At 28.3% G+C, this 15006-nt stretch overlaps 2 protein-coding genes across 2 annotated transcripts; both read right to left on the reverse strand.

Annotated features, from left to right (window-relative positions):
- LOC101267805 (abscisic acid 8'-hydroxylase 2) lies at positions 1-4768 on the reverse strand. Its single transcript, XM_004238238.5, has 10 exons — positions 4471-4768; positions 3220-3541; positions 2300-2449; positions 2026-2191; positions 1843-1922; positions 1330-1416; positions 859-937; positions 673-779; positions 384-502; positions 1-288 (listed from the first exon to the last, which is right to left on the reverse strand). The coding sequence occupies exons 1-10, from the start codon at positions 4674-4676 to the stop codon at positions 159-161; spliced, it is 1446 nt and encodes a 481-aa protein (XP_004238286.2). The 5' UTR covers positions 4677-4768; the 3' UTR covers positions 1-158.
- A 1984-nt stretch (positions 4769-6752) lies between these two features.
- LOC101264819 (probable jasmonic acid carboxyl methyltransferase 2) lies at positions 6753-11071 on the reverse strand. Its single transcript, XM_004238227.5, has 4 exons — positions 10942-11071; positions 9587-9994; positions 7919-8197; positions 6753-7331 (listed from the first exon to the last, which is right to left on the reverse strand). The coding sequence occupies exons 1-4, from the start codon at positions 11014-11016 to the stop codon at positions 6969-6971; spliced, it is 1125 nt and encodes a 374-aa protein (XP_004238275.2). The 5' UTR covers positions 11017-11071; the 3' UTR covers positions 6753-6968.
- Between the last annotated feature and the right edge of the window lie 3935 nt (positions 11072-15006).

A 15006-nucleotide genomic window follows, 5' to 3' on the forward strand; every position in this document is an offset into this window, starting at 1 on the left:
TTGGTAAAGACGTTGGTAACTTAAAAATTTATAAGAAATATAACAGCTACATATAATTCATTTAATAAACAACAAAATGGAAATCTACATTTCTCCATATGATGAAATATTGGCAAATAGTTTAAACCTAAATAATTGCAATGTGAGACTTTTTTGCTTCAAGTTTTTGATGCATTTGGGGAGTCCCTCTCCTCTTCTATACTCGTAACATGTATTGGACAACCACTTTTTAGTCTCGAGAAAAGTGTCCATCTTTGAATGCTTTCATCGGAATCCAATACTTTCCATCTGATACAAAAATACATTAAAAAGGAAAAGTTAGACCCAAGTTTTATTCGTACACTTTTCAATTTTTTCATCTGAATCTAATACTTTCAACGAACCTGTAGGACGTGGTCAAACGATAGACAAAAACAAGCATCATGGCTCTAGCCAAATGCAATCCAAGGCATGTTCTTCCTCCCATTCCAAATGCTAAGAAACTATATGGTTTTGAATCATCCTGAATATTTTTAACAACATGAGATTCATCACAACTTCAATATTTACTCGTACCTGATGTTACGTTTAGACATACCATGTATAGTAATTTACTTATGATAAATCTTTTTTTTTGGAAATACTATATCGATTATGTAAATAATTATGTCATGTGTTTGTTGAGAAACTCACATCAAATCTTGAAGGAATGAATTTATGTGGATCATGGAATAGCATTGGATCAAAATGTATTGATTTAGCATCCACATTAACGATCCAACCTTTTTTGATCGTAAATCCTAAATTCACATAAAAATTAGAGAATTAATATTTATATTTTGTATTCAATATATTACTTGTAAAGAAGTCAAATTAAACCTTCAATCTCACAATCTTGAAGTGCCATTCTTGGAAACCAGGGTACTATTGAAGCCATTCGAAGTGATTCCTTTACAACCTAAATATAGTAGGTGGGTGAATAATATACATAATATAATAGTATATAACCAACGTATAATTTATGTAAATCGACTAGAAAAAGTGTTATATTAGGTCTTGAATCAAACTCACATCTGATATAGAGCCTGACATTTATCCGGTGTTTCATTTTCCGAAAGAAAAAAAAATATTCTCTCTCTCACACACACCTCGTCAACAGTCTAAGGGCGTCAAAGACTAGCTCAAATGAAACAAGATTGTCCGAGCCTTATAAGGAGTCAAATATTTTTTTTTTCTTTGGTGCGTTTGTGTGTGTTTTGGGGTGGGGGTGGGGGGGGGGAGGGTTTCTAAAATCTATATTGAAGAAAAGTATAAATAAAAAAGTGAAATATCTAAATTAAAAAAATGTACCTTAGATGCATACGGCATACAATTCAGATCTTCAAATGTGAGGTATGCTTTGCAAGAAACTTTCTGTTGGAGGGCTTGTTGTTCAGCCTATTTCAGTCAACTTTCTATTATTAGAACTTTGGCTGTGAATTACTTTTTTAAAAAATAAAATAAAAATCATAGTATCTTTTTTAAAAATTTAGCCCGTCCGAGATACTACCGTCAGAATTTTATATAATAATCATCTACACTCTACTATTGGATTGCATATTTAAATATCACTCTCTTTGCTTAAATTTATGTGGCATAGTCCAGATTTCGAGAGTCAAACCTTTTAATTTTGACAATAAATTCAAAAAAATTTAAGTTATTTGAAACAACATTTATATTTTATGAAACTATGTTAAACGTATTATAAGTCATAATAAATGACAAAAAAAAAAGTACTACGGTAATAGAAAAAAGAAAAGCTCATTTAAATCTTGGAATTTGAAAATTCACGTAAATTGAATCGAACAAAATATTTTTCGTTACCCTAAGGTTGTTAAGGGCCATTGGATTATCATCCAAATATTTAACCATCCATGTAATTGCACTAGCTGTGGTGTCTTGACCTGTCATAAAACGGAATTTATATAATTATATCCAACTAACTCAAATTTAGGCTTCAATTAGTAACAGAAAAAACCTCAATTCTAGATTAAATTAAGAACAAACCTGCAATAATCATAGTTAATATATTATCTTTAATCTGCTCATTTGTTAATTGTATGATTTGATTATCCTTAATCAAAAGATAATCAAGAAAATCATCATACTTTTTATTGGACTTTCTTCTTGCTTCTATTATCCTGTCCAGCAAATTCATAATTCTTTTTCTGGCCTGCAATTAATGTTAATGGGCTTTAAATGGGCCTGTTTACAAACTCAATGGGCTTTAGATCGGCCTAATTAAATCATAAATGGGCTTTGATATATGGGCCAATATTACCTGTAGGCCTTTATAGAATCTAGTCCATGGTAGTCTTAATGGAAATGACAACATTGCTTCATAAATCAACCCAATATCCTTATGCAACATTTCTAGTTCCTCTTTGTTTTCCAAACTCATTAACATTTTGCAAATTGCTTCGAGGGTTATCTACAAAGTACGAAAAGAAATAGCTCATGAAAATATGACTCGTTCAAGTGGATTCGTTGAACCGATCAAATACAAATATTTGAAGTAATTGTTATTGCTATATGTTATAGTCACTTATAGGGTACTTCTTTATACCAATTGATGCTATAGAAGTACGGTAAATATATAGCTCGCAAATAGATAGGTCGGATTTAACTCAAACAAGTCAAAAAATGGGTCAAATTAATAGACGGGTCATGACCAAGCCATTTTAATTTGTATAGTTGGTGAATTGCAAAGTAAAATTTTTACGCGTATCTAATTTGGATATCACTAATTAACATGTATTCATTCTTTAAAAATAACTAAAAGAAAATGCATATCTATCTCTATTTTAGAACAAATTTAGACAAAAATGACTAAACTCAGATACATATGACTAAAACCATGCAAAAATGACTGAAGTTCAGTCATATGTTAAACATCACACACGATATATCTAAAATTGTTTTAAAATGGATAGATTTATATACTTCTATTCATTACGAGTATGATGTAAATAGTGATCTCAGAATCGAATATTTTTACAGTTGGACCAAATAGAAAACACAATAGCCATTTTTTTTTGTGTGTGTGTGTGGTGGTGGTGGTGGTGGGGAGGGGGGGGGGGGGGGTTAGGAGAACCATCAATTTTTTGGGCTTATTAGGCCCAATTTGTGTCCAAATAAAATTGGTAAAAAAAAACTGAGGCTAAAATGAACATGGAACCATAGACTAATAGGGATACCAACCTTTAAAGCTTCATGGAGAATAATAATGCTGGATTTTTTGTGCCAAGTTCTAAGATTATTAATTGTCAATTCATCAAATTGTCTAACCATTGTCGAAAGAGATGTTGTTGAGAATAAATTACTAAGTTGGCTTCGAATACTTTTATGATGCTGATGTGAAGCACAAAGAAGACTTTGGTCTCCCACGAGCTTTGCAATTGACTTTATATATCTCTTAGTAAAATTTCCTCCCTCGTTACTTAGTATTTTTTTTGTTGCTTCCGTGCTCGATATAAATACATGTGTTTGCCCAAATATATTCGTTTTGAAGCAATTCCCATACCTATAAACAAAGCATTCCATCCAATTCCACCAAAATGTTAAAATTTTGACATTTTGACACGATGAAAGTATAAAGAACAACAATACTTTTATATTTTTAGTTCCGCTCCTATAATACAAATACTATAGACAACACATACGTATAGGAAAAAAAGGAACTTACATAAATTTCACTAATTTGGAAGCTCTAATTATTTAGATATATTTTAATTTGCAATATAGAGTATCTTATCAGGTTTTGGTACGTTTAGATACATTTTTTTGGGATAAATGTGATCAAGATTATGTCTGATTCATTCTAGATACATAGTATCAAATTTTGATTTGCATGTATCTAGGATACATAACAAATCTTGTTTGACTCTCTCGTCTATCTCCAATCTCGCTCACCACTCTCCTATTTATCTACTATCTTAGATATATACGATTGATACCAGATACATGTAGATACATGCAGCTAGCTAGTGTGATTTGCATGTATCTGGAATACATAACGAATCTCACTCTTTTCTCTTCTTATTTTGTGTATCTGGTAGCAAAAAACATTTATTTAAGTGTATCTTCCTCAATATATGGAAAAAAAAATTCTTAACTAATGATACAATACATGATATTAAGAATATATTGGTAATTATAATATATATGATAGTTAAGTATGTATTATTACATAGTTTTTCCAACAAAAAAAAGAACAAAATACACCAACTAATTGAGGGTTCAATTTGCTGAACTGATTTGAAATTGAGACATACTTAATTGATCGATATACTCAAAAACAAATATTCATTATTGCTAGAAAAAAATACAATGATTAAACATTTATAATACCACACCCATGCACATTATGTTATCCCATTTTCAACATATATATGACATAATTATAAAATTCCAAATGAACAAATTCAAACTTGAAAAGAATCTTAGTCTTACTTAAATCGTCGAATCTTAATAAAATCATAGAAGCCTTTGTTGCTATTGATGGCAGCCATGAACAGAATAGTTTCTCCGATGACCGGTATTCCCCGGTTGCCTGCCGGAATCTTCTTCGCCGGAGTTTTTGCCGTATTATTATACCATATGATTTGTAATAATAACAATCCCAAACAAGGAAATATGTACCAAAACCAAGAAAACATTTTTTTTACTCCTATAGAATTCTTAAGCCCTAATTACCAAAAGATAATAATTGATGCCTTAGTTAATTAATTCTATTTGTAGAGAATTTAAAAATAAATTTGAGTCGTTAATTTTTTTAATTTAGTGGAGAAGTAATTATGAAATTTTTAAATGGATGTTTCCACTTAAGGGATTTTTAAGTGCTCTTTGATACGACGATTTTTTTTTTTTTGTTATTCAAAGTATCCCTATTTAGCCAACTAATCCATCCACTACCTTATTGCCTAAGTTCCATTATAAAATTATGATTCAGATTTTGAATTTTATGAATTATTGTTTAAAATTTTCTCATATATCATTTGATTGGTTGAATTTAGAATAACTATACACACTAAATAAATAATCCACAGTTGATGCAACTAGAGTCCAATTGATTCATTTGATAGCTGAATAAGAAATAAATTATGTATATATTAATATTTGTATAACTTATATGATTTTTTATTGATATTTCAGAAACTTCATTCGTAAATTATGAGAGAATTTATGTATTATTATGCGAAATATAAAAGATGAAATAATATATAAATTCACTCATAACTAATTCCTAAGTTACTATACAAATATAATTGTAACCAACTACCAAACAACCAATAAGTGTTTTAGCCACTTGTTGACCCCTTGATAATAATATTTCTTTATCTCTATATTCATCTTATAACATTTCGTTAAATTACATATAAATATTCAAGGAATAACATTTTTTTTTTACTTTTTTATCGAACACTAAATAAGTAAATATTAATGTATATTACAAGTACGTATAGAGAATTTACATTATCGATTCATTTTTAGAAATACTTATAGAGAATAATATGATAATAATGAGGATAAGAAATTAGTAAAACAATTCTTTTTATTTTTGACAATTTAATTACAATTTTAAACAAACTCATATAATTAATTGGAGTTTAAATTACTATATAATACTTTTTTTGTTATTTTTATTTAAATATTAACAATATGTGAACATATTCAAAAAAAAAAAAAGTATTTCTAAAAGTAAATTAACGAAATAATTTTCTTTTCCACCATTCATAGAGGGAAGTCAATTTTATTTTATTTTTTTACGTTTAACACAATTTGGTGATTCATGAACTGCAAGTCAGAAGCATATCGCATCCAAATATTTATTTTCTTCATTTCATTTTTTAAAAAATAACTTTTTTTATAATTTTTAAATTTTAACTTTCAAACTTCAGTATAACATATTCAAGACTATAAGATTAAAGAATATTTAAGTTAATTCACTCAACATATTTTTAATCTAAAGCCATAAGATTAAAAGTATCTTTTATTTTTTTTATATATTTTCATTTTAGCTTAAAATCAGATAAATAAATTAAAATAAAGAAAGCATATATTATCTTTGTGGTAACTTTAATTGGTGCAAATATGTTTGTTGTCTATAACTAGGAATAACAGCTGCGAGCTAATAATTAACTCTTCCATTATATAAATAATATTCTCATTCTCTTAGGTGAAAAGATCTAAGTTTTTTTGACATTCATCGCACGGAATCGAGTATTGTAAGTCCATAAAAAAAATATACTTATATATTTTATGTTCAAATTATATTCTTATTGTCACATTAAATCACTCCTTTGCTTAAAAATGAGGTTATTCAAAGTTCCAACGAACATGTTTTTACAGTAGGACTAAAGTTTCATACTTCCCATCAATACATACGTTCATTTTATATTTCTTGTTTTCGTTTTCGAGATACTATATTCTTGGATACTGACATTATGTATCGAATATTTTTTTGCTTATTAAATGTCTTAGAATAAAAGATGAGTTAATTTAAGAACCACAAATTGAAAGACATATCACATCCAAATATAATACATCATGTCAAAATAATTTGACTTTTTAATTAGCCAATATATTCGATAAAAGGATATAATTTTCATTTTTCTTTCGATCCATCTTTACTTTAACCATATTATAGATAATTGTTTTCAAATTCTTTGTATTTGGGTCTCTTGAAATTAAATAAATAAGCCCAATAAAAATAAATAAGATTATATTGCTAGTGTTAACATTTCCAAAACACGATTTTATTAATCAAAACACAAATATTACATAAGTAATTGACATATATTGATTCAACTTCAATCTTTTTATAAAAGAACGATATGAAACATTAAAGCTCCCGCTATTTGTAGAAGGATATTGATCCAACCCCTTATTGACATGTGGATTTTATAAAGATAATTTTGCTTAGTCTACTAATTAATTTGATCACAAAATCATTCCTTGCGTTTGAGAGAAACAACCAAATTAACATAAACAGCTCTCTTCTTGTAAATGTAATCATCCACAAGATCACCATATACACTAAACAAATCATTCATAATTTCATTTCCAAAATGATTTTCCACCATTGATTCAACCACAGCCCTAATTGTTGTAGCGACTTGTTGACCCGTTGATGATAATATTTTTTCATTCGATAGATTTGAAGAAACGCTAGCTTCCCACTCAATCTCAAAAGTTTCGATATGATCAATTATAAATGACCCTTCATTTGCTACAGCAATTTTCACTTCCTCAGGACATGGTGCATAGTATGGTGCATTAAATGAGTCTATTTTCTCCTTTTCTACTAGACCCTACATTAAAAAAGAAGTTGTATGACATATTTCATTAATTTGGTCCCTAAGCAAACATTTAATATTTTCAGGTACAAAAGATAATATACGACATATAATTAATAATTTTTTTAAAATTTATAACTATATGTTATCTTGTCAGCACAAATACTAACATAATTGTAACTTATCTTTATCTCATCTTCATTCAATTCTAGATAAAAAGATATAATGTATATACAAATCTAGTTATGTTGAATACTCAGATATGTGCAACAATTCTATTATGTATACTTTTTGATTTTTCATCGTTCATATCTCTAAGCTTAAGCTCATCTCAGTTATTATTATCACATATAATAATGATTTTTTGAAAAAATTATCATTTTTTATTTAATTTTACGAGCTTATATATATTTCAAGAAAAAATTTACTAGATCTCTAAATATATCAGATCGAATTTAATTTTGATTTGAACTCTCAAATAAATTAATAAAAGATCGATAATCATTTAATTTCGACTAATCCCTCGTATTTACTTTTATTAGTCTAATATACTAAAAAATTATTTATTTCCTTTTTAGATATCGTTTTAGAAAATAATTTACCTTTGAGACTAAATTAGAAAGCGCATTTGCGAGAAGTTCCCATTGGTAGTAACAACCATCTTCAATGGTGGGATCAATAGAGCTCCTCCCCATTAGTGACAACAACATCCTCCCGCCGGGGACTATCTCCGGTGAACGTGATCGGAGAAATGTTGAGAAATCGTTCTGGAACTGTGACACGTATGCATTGATGACGTCACTTGGACTAGTATGTGATATGTATAATTTCCCTTTGTTTAGAGATGACATTGCATTATTAGTACCCAAACCAAGTGGAACCTGCATTTGACTTTAAATTATATACGCTGGCTGACAATATAATGATAGTTAATTTAAAAAAAAAATAAAAAATACTTATTAGTTATTGTATAGATTATTAATATATGTTAATTAAATAGAATTATTTATGATACTACTCTTTATTATTTACACTTTTATAGTGTATCGAACATAAACTCTATACATACAATACCTTACTTTTACCCTATATTTATTCGTACTTAAATGTATAATGTAGCTTTATGTATTATGATCCTAAAGGAAACGTCTTTTTAAATTGGCTGAAAGGCAAAAATAACAAAAGGAATAGATGTATCATGTTAATTTTATTATTATTATTATTAAAGAGAAAATTGTAAATATCGTGTTACACATTTTTGGTAACGTAAAAATAGAAAATAAATGAAATATATTGGGTGACTTGTTCCATCAAAGTGGTAGTTTAAATATGGTTTATATATCTAGTGGAGTCAATTCCTTTTAATTTTGTAGTGCTAATTAATTATAATACATTTCCTTTAATCATACATTAGAGATAAACTTTTCAATCAAGAACAGATCAATAACAGATTGGTGGTTAACAATTATCTTAGTCGTCTTATATCTTGTTTTTGTTTTTAAGGGATAAAAATGGATACTTTGGGTATGTTTCGTAGAGAGGAAAATATTTTTCGATTTTTTCGCATTTGATTGGTCAAAATGGTTAGAGTACATTTTCTATTTGTTTAAAATTATGCTAGATGATGTGTAAATTCGTAAATTTTCTTGCTTACTGGCTAACACTAAAAAATAAGTAAAAAACTCGTGTGTGTTTTTTTTCTTTTTAAAAAAGATGTTTTCAAAGAATTCATTTTTTTAAAAAAAAAAATATTCTTCCTACCAAACACACCCAAATTGTTAACAAAACAATTCCGAATTATTTGGACATAGGTAATAGCATACTAATTCTTGTACGGCAAAAGCTAGAGCACATGGCTTATTAATTACTAAATTTTCGTTTCTTAATAATATAATTCAGATATAAAATCTTTACAAAATATAATTTTGAGTACATATCAATGAAAACCAAATAAAGAAAGTATTCTCTCCGTTTGTTAAAAAAATAATTTAATTTAACTTAAAACAGAGTTTAAAAAAAAGAAAGAAATTTTTTAATTTTATGGTTCTAAATTCAAGTTATATCAAACATACCAAAACGCTCTTTAATCATCTGGCCTTAAACATGTTATGTGGAAAGTTAAAGTTAAAGTATTATCAAAAAACAAAAAAAATCATTCTTTTTGAAACAGACTAAAAAAATAATTAAGACGTTAAATACTAAGTCATCTTCGATAAGTAATAATTCAAAATATGAATAGTAACTATCACACATAAATTAGTTACACTAACCTGAGAGAGCCAATGGAGACTAGAAGAAGAGTGAACAAAATGCATGCTCTTTTGTGGAAAAAGCCTTCCATAAAATGAACCAGGAACTCCAACAATATAACAATTTTCTGCACCTTTTTCTTCTTTAACTTTATCAAAAAATGATGGCAATGACCTAAATACATCATTGAAATCATTCCCAGGAAGATCATTAAGTGAAATTTTCAACTCCGGGAAGGATATACCCGAATTTCGAGATGTTTCATCTATGATATCTATAATCTCAGAAACGACTATTAATGTGTTCGGTCCAGAAGAACAACCTAAATCCGCAATGCCAATACTCTCCGGCATATTTTTGTTATTGTTGCACATAATGTTTAAAATTGCTTCCTTAAGTGTTGAATTCGTTGCTGATATTATCTTCCTCTACAAAATCAAATATCAAACATTTTTTCTAAGAATATAATATAATGTACAAAAATTGAGTCTCTCTATTAAATACTGGATCAAAATTGAGAGTCAAAATCAACGGACAGATAAGTTTTGGATTTTGGTGCCTCAATTTCGAAGCACCAAGTCTGATAAATGATGGATAGGATCGGTTAAAATTGAGAGATAATTTATATCGACGATTAATTTATAAAATAAATTGATCGAATCGTTTATTCACAACTATGAAAAAAATTTTAGTTACTCAATTAATATCTTTTATGACTTTCGACGATTCTACTTATTTGCACACGCTCTTTGATAAAATATTTCCATTTATTTACACTTATATATATATATACATTTTGCACTTCAAAAACCAACGAAGTTCCTTAATTTATGTAAAGAATTAATAAACTAAAAACTTATTTATCAATTTTCACGAGAGAAAAAAAAAATCGATGGCCGTTTATTGATTTTTGTCTTTTTTTTTTTTTTGAAAAAAAATTAAAAACGAAAAACCGATAAACTAAATCAGTTCTCAATTTTTCTAACCGATCTTGTAAGATAATTTTTGCATCGTTTTTTAGTAGTGTTAATTGAATCGACTTTCTTTGATAATCAAATCAAGTTTTAAATTTTCGAGTCAAATCTTAAGAACTTAATATACAAAAAAGAATATTGTACACTAATATTATTTTAGCTTAGAAAGTAGGCTTATTCAATTCCACTCTTGGAAGAATATTATAATCTTTTTCCCCTTTAAGAGTATCGTTTAGTGTAATTTTCAATTGGCCAAACTCATGCATGCAGAGATTTATTTAGAGAATAAAAACAACATTATATTTGCTAATAATAATGAAACATAAAATAAATAATTATCTCAACTATTGTTTTAATTATTTAATAAAGATATATATGTATATAAAAAAAATGTAATTAACCTGGATATTGGAGTTTTTAGCATAGCTAGTTTCTCCTTCTCCATTATTCATATGAAGTACTTGTATAACTTCCATCTTTATAATTATTATTACTATTTCTTTCTCCACTCTATTTTAAAAAGCTTGTAGTAATGAAAATAATAGAAATTATGATTACTTATTTATAGGCTTCACCAACCTATGACTAGATATTCCTTGTGGTTTAATTATCGTACTTTGTTTCATCACATCCACAAAAAAATATACATCTAGTCGTACACGTGTCTTTAAATTATTCCATGAATGTAGGTATTTAATTTTTAATAAGAAAAATTTGATAAAAAGTTTTAAAAAATTGTAAAAAGTAATATTAATATAAATGTTGGTCGTACATGGAAAAAAATTTATCTGCATCGGATGTTTACATCAAACTAATTCAATATTCATTATTATGTGATTTAATGAAGTAAAAAGACATGTTAATTAATTAAAGTTAAGTAAAATGAACTATAAATTTAAGCACATCGCATGTATTGGATTGACGTAAAAACGCGGTGCTGATAAATTTTACCTGTCGTATATACAGGGGTAGACCTAGAGTATCCCAAAGAGGTTCACCCGAACCCATCAGCAAAAAAATACGTTGTATATTTAAGGTATTTTAAAGAATTTTTATGTTTTTATATTGATTTTGAACCTCCTGAATGTAAGATTAGAGATTGACTTAGTGATTTAGGGTTCAAAGCACTAGTTTCTTTTTTCATACCCCCTTAATAGAAATCCTGAATCTGTCGTACATAGGTGTTACATTATCTTATTTATTCCTAAGTTTTGATTATATGTAGATTTTCCTCCTTAGTTTATCTTGGAAAGAATATCTAATTATTTTTGTGATGAGATAATTTATAATTACACAAATATTTAAAATTTGTATTATGTTATAAATTTAAGCCTTTTTTCTTAATTCTACGAATAATTTGTGTTAGAATATTTAATTTACGTCTCTGGTAGAGACTTTAACTAATGTAACTCACATACTTGTTAATTAACTATTTACTTCATCTCCTAAGTAAAATAATAAATGGGGTAATTAGTTTTCTTTTAAGTTATGCATATTCAGTGTTTTTGGAAGAAATTATAAATTACGAGACTTTACTAAAACTGTATTTTGCGGAAAGGTTTCTAGCTAGGATAAAAGTTTTTATCGAAAAGTCTGTGGTGTTAGGTTTTAATGGTTGTAAATAGGAAATAAAAGTGACTTTTTTAAAGGATTGTGATTTTTTAGAAGATTAATTTGTCTTTTCTAAAGGATTGTGACCACTTAAATGGTTGTACATTTTTTGAAAGATTGAGACCTTTCTGAAAGATTATCTTTTTCTTCAAAGAGTTGTGACCTTTACCCTTTGTTGGCTATAAATAATAAAATAAAGAGATTTTCTCTTATTTTTTTTTGATCAAGTTATTCGCTTTTTCTGCATACATTTCTTACGAATCAAAATCGATCGATCGTGTGCGTGATATTATCGAAGCTTGAGGTACAGATTATTCCGTCTTATTTTGGGAGAATTTAATCTATAACCTCAAATACTTGAGTGAATAAATAATTTTTTTAAGGACAAACTGTTATAAATTCATTGAATGAGTGGATAGTCCATAAGGTTGGTACATGAACAACCATTCATATTCATTAGGTTACATGAACCTTTTTGGATAAGAATGTATCTATTTATTATGATACTTAATATGGTGACCTTTGGAGTGATTTCTCACTCTATAAATAGGGTTGTTCATTCACTATTGTAATATAGACATATGAAAGTTATATACACTTGAATAAGAAGAAAGTCTTATCTTCCATCTTACTTCTCTTGTCTTCATCTCTTTATATTTATATTGCCATGGGCTTGATTTTATAACACGTTATCAGCACGAGTCTCTAGTCAATTAAGATTGATTTTTAGTTTTTCTTTAACTAATGTTTTGGTTGATCTCGTTATGAGAATCAAGGTATTATATGCATAAAATCAGGTATGTATTTTCTAGAATATTTTTATGATTTAGAATAAAAATAGTATTCAGTCACTAACAATTATCAGGAACCGAAGACATATACTACTATTGGTTGAATATGACATGTTATACAAAATTTCTTAAATAGAAGAAGGTATAAAATTTTAATAGCATGAATTTGAATGTTATTTTGATTGTTTTGAAAGACTCAAAGGATGATTCATGTTGTACTTCGGTTTATTATACCGTTGGTTAAGGGTAAGACGATGGATTCAAGTTTCATCGCACCAAAAGGGTAAGACATCAGGTTAAAGTCCGGATGCATCATAATAAAAATATTTGAGGATAAGACGATAGATTCAAGTTCTATCGCACCAAAAGGGTAAGACATCAATTTGAGTTTTGATGCACCGTGATTGGGTTCAAGTCCCATAGAATTATGGCATAACACGCCTTATATGGATAAGACATTGAGTTTGAGTCAATGCACTATAGTGATGATATAATGATGACTAAGGCTTTGATGAAAAGTCTTGAAATTCGTCCTATTGAATTTGCTTCGTTCCTTGAAAAGAATGTGGTAGCAACATATGATAATTTTAAAATCGCATGTTCACTTGCTCCGTTCAATCATATGAATGTGGTAGCAGTAAATAGTTAGTCTGAAAGATGACAAATGATTAACAATATGAAAAAGAGCATGAAGGGACAGAATTATAATAGTCATTATTGTGGTAATTATAAAAGGAAGAACACTATGGGTTTTCCAAATAGTCCTTCGAAATGTGAAGGCAGTTTTCATTATCAAAATGGTATGAAAGGATATTGGACTTGTGAATGTTGTCGACCCAATAATTTGACAAGTTTATAAATCCTCTATCATGATACAAAGAAGATAAAGTGATGGTACACTTAATCTTTCAAAGTGATGTTGAGGTGTGTCATGGAAATATGATGAATTTTAAAGCCATGACAATGTGCTTATAATGCAAATTTATGAAATACAAATAAATAATTAGTCCATTCCTTGAAGAGAATGTGACTTGTGATGAGTATGGTGAATGCTCGACCATTCTATAAGAGAATGGGTCCAAATATGATAAAAATTATTATGGGTTGGATATATGTCACAGCTCACCTCTATGGAAGGTTTGAGAAAAAATGATACATGTCACTTCTCATTTCTACGGGAGATTTGAGAGGAAATAAATTTTATTTGGCAGAAATGGCTAATTGTATTGTACGTTTTATACGTCACTATGGTATGAACTACCGAAAGGGCAAAAGAAAGAAATAGTTCTTGCCTATAAGGATTGTGGTCATTATTGTGTGGCAATACAAATTTGTCATTGGTTGTGTACCTATGGTACAACAAAAGTAAAGCAAGAAAGACGTCTTGCTCGTAATGATTTTGACCATGACAATAATAATATAATTTCCTCCTTGAAGGAGATGCTCACCATAGGGATGGTGTCATGCAATATGTAATAGTACATAAAATTAATTGCAAGCTCTAACAAGTTGTGCTATTATCAGAGGAATAATATTGGGGTTGTAGTAAGTCTCAAAAGAAACTTTTTAAGTTTCGGATGAATTGAAAATAAATATTGAGACTATAAATCACTACAACCGAAGAGGGTTATAAATGTTTATGTAAAAGATTACCCCACTTTTCCTCTTGTTTGTTCCATACAAACATGTACATGCTGATGAAATCACATGTAAAAGTAAATTATAAGTGTACTAAAATAAAGATCAGTTGGCATGACTGATTGACCATTCCGATTAAATGTGATGCAAACGTGATTGAGAATTCTGGTGATTTATATGATGAAGAAATAAAGATTCTTCAAGAATTCTCTTGTGTTGCTTGTTCTCTTTATAAAATGATCATTGTACCAGCTAAGGTTAGGACTGTAATCCCCTAAAATTTTTGAAACATATAAAAGGGTGAATATGGGCCCGTTCACCTGTCATGTGGATCATTTGCAACTATATGATTAATGCATCTATGTGATGGTCACATGTATTTTGTTGTCAACTTACAAATTGGTTTTTGTAAGGTTGTTTGCTCGA

This window comes from Solanum lycopersicum, chromosome 4 (assembly GCF_036512215.1).
Source record: "Solanum lycopersicum chromosome 4, SLM_r2.1".
Lineage (NCBI taxonomy): Eukaryota > Viridiplantae > Streptophyta > Magnoliopsida > Solanales > Solanaceae > Solanum > Solanum lycopersicum.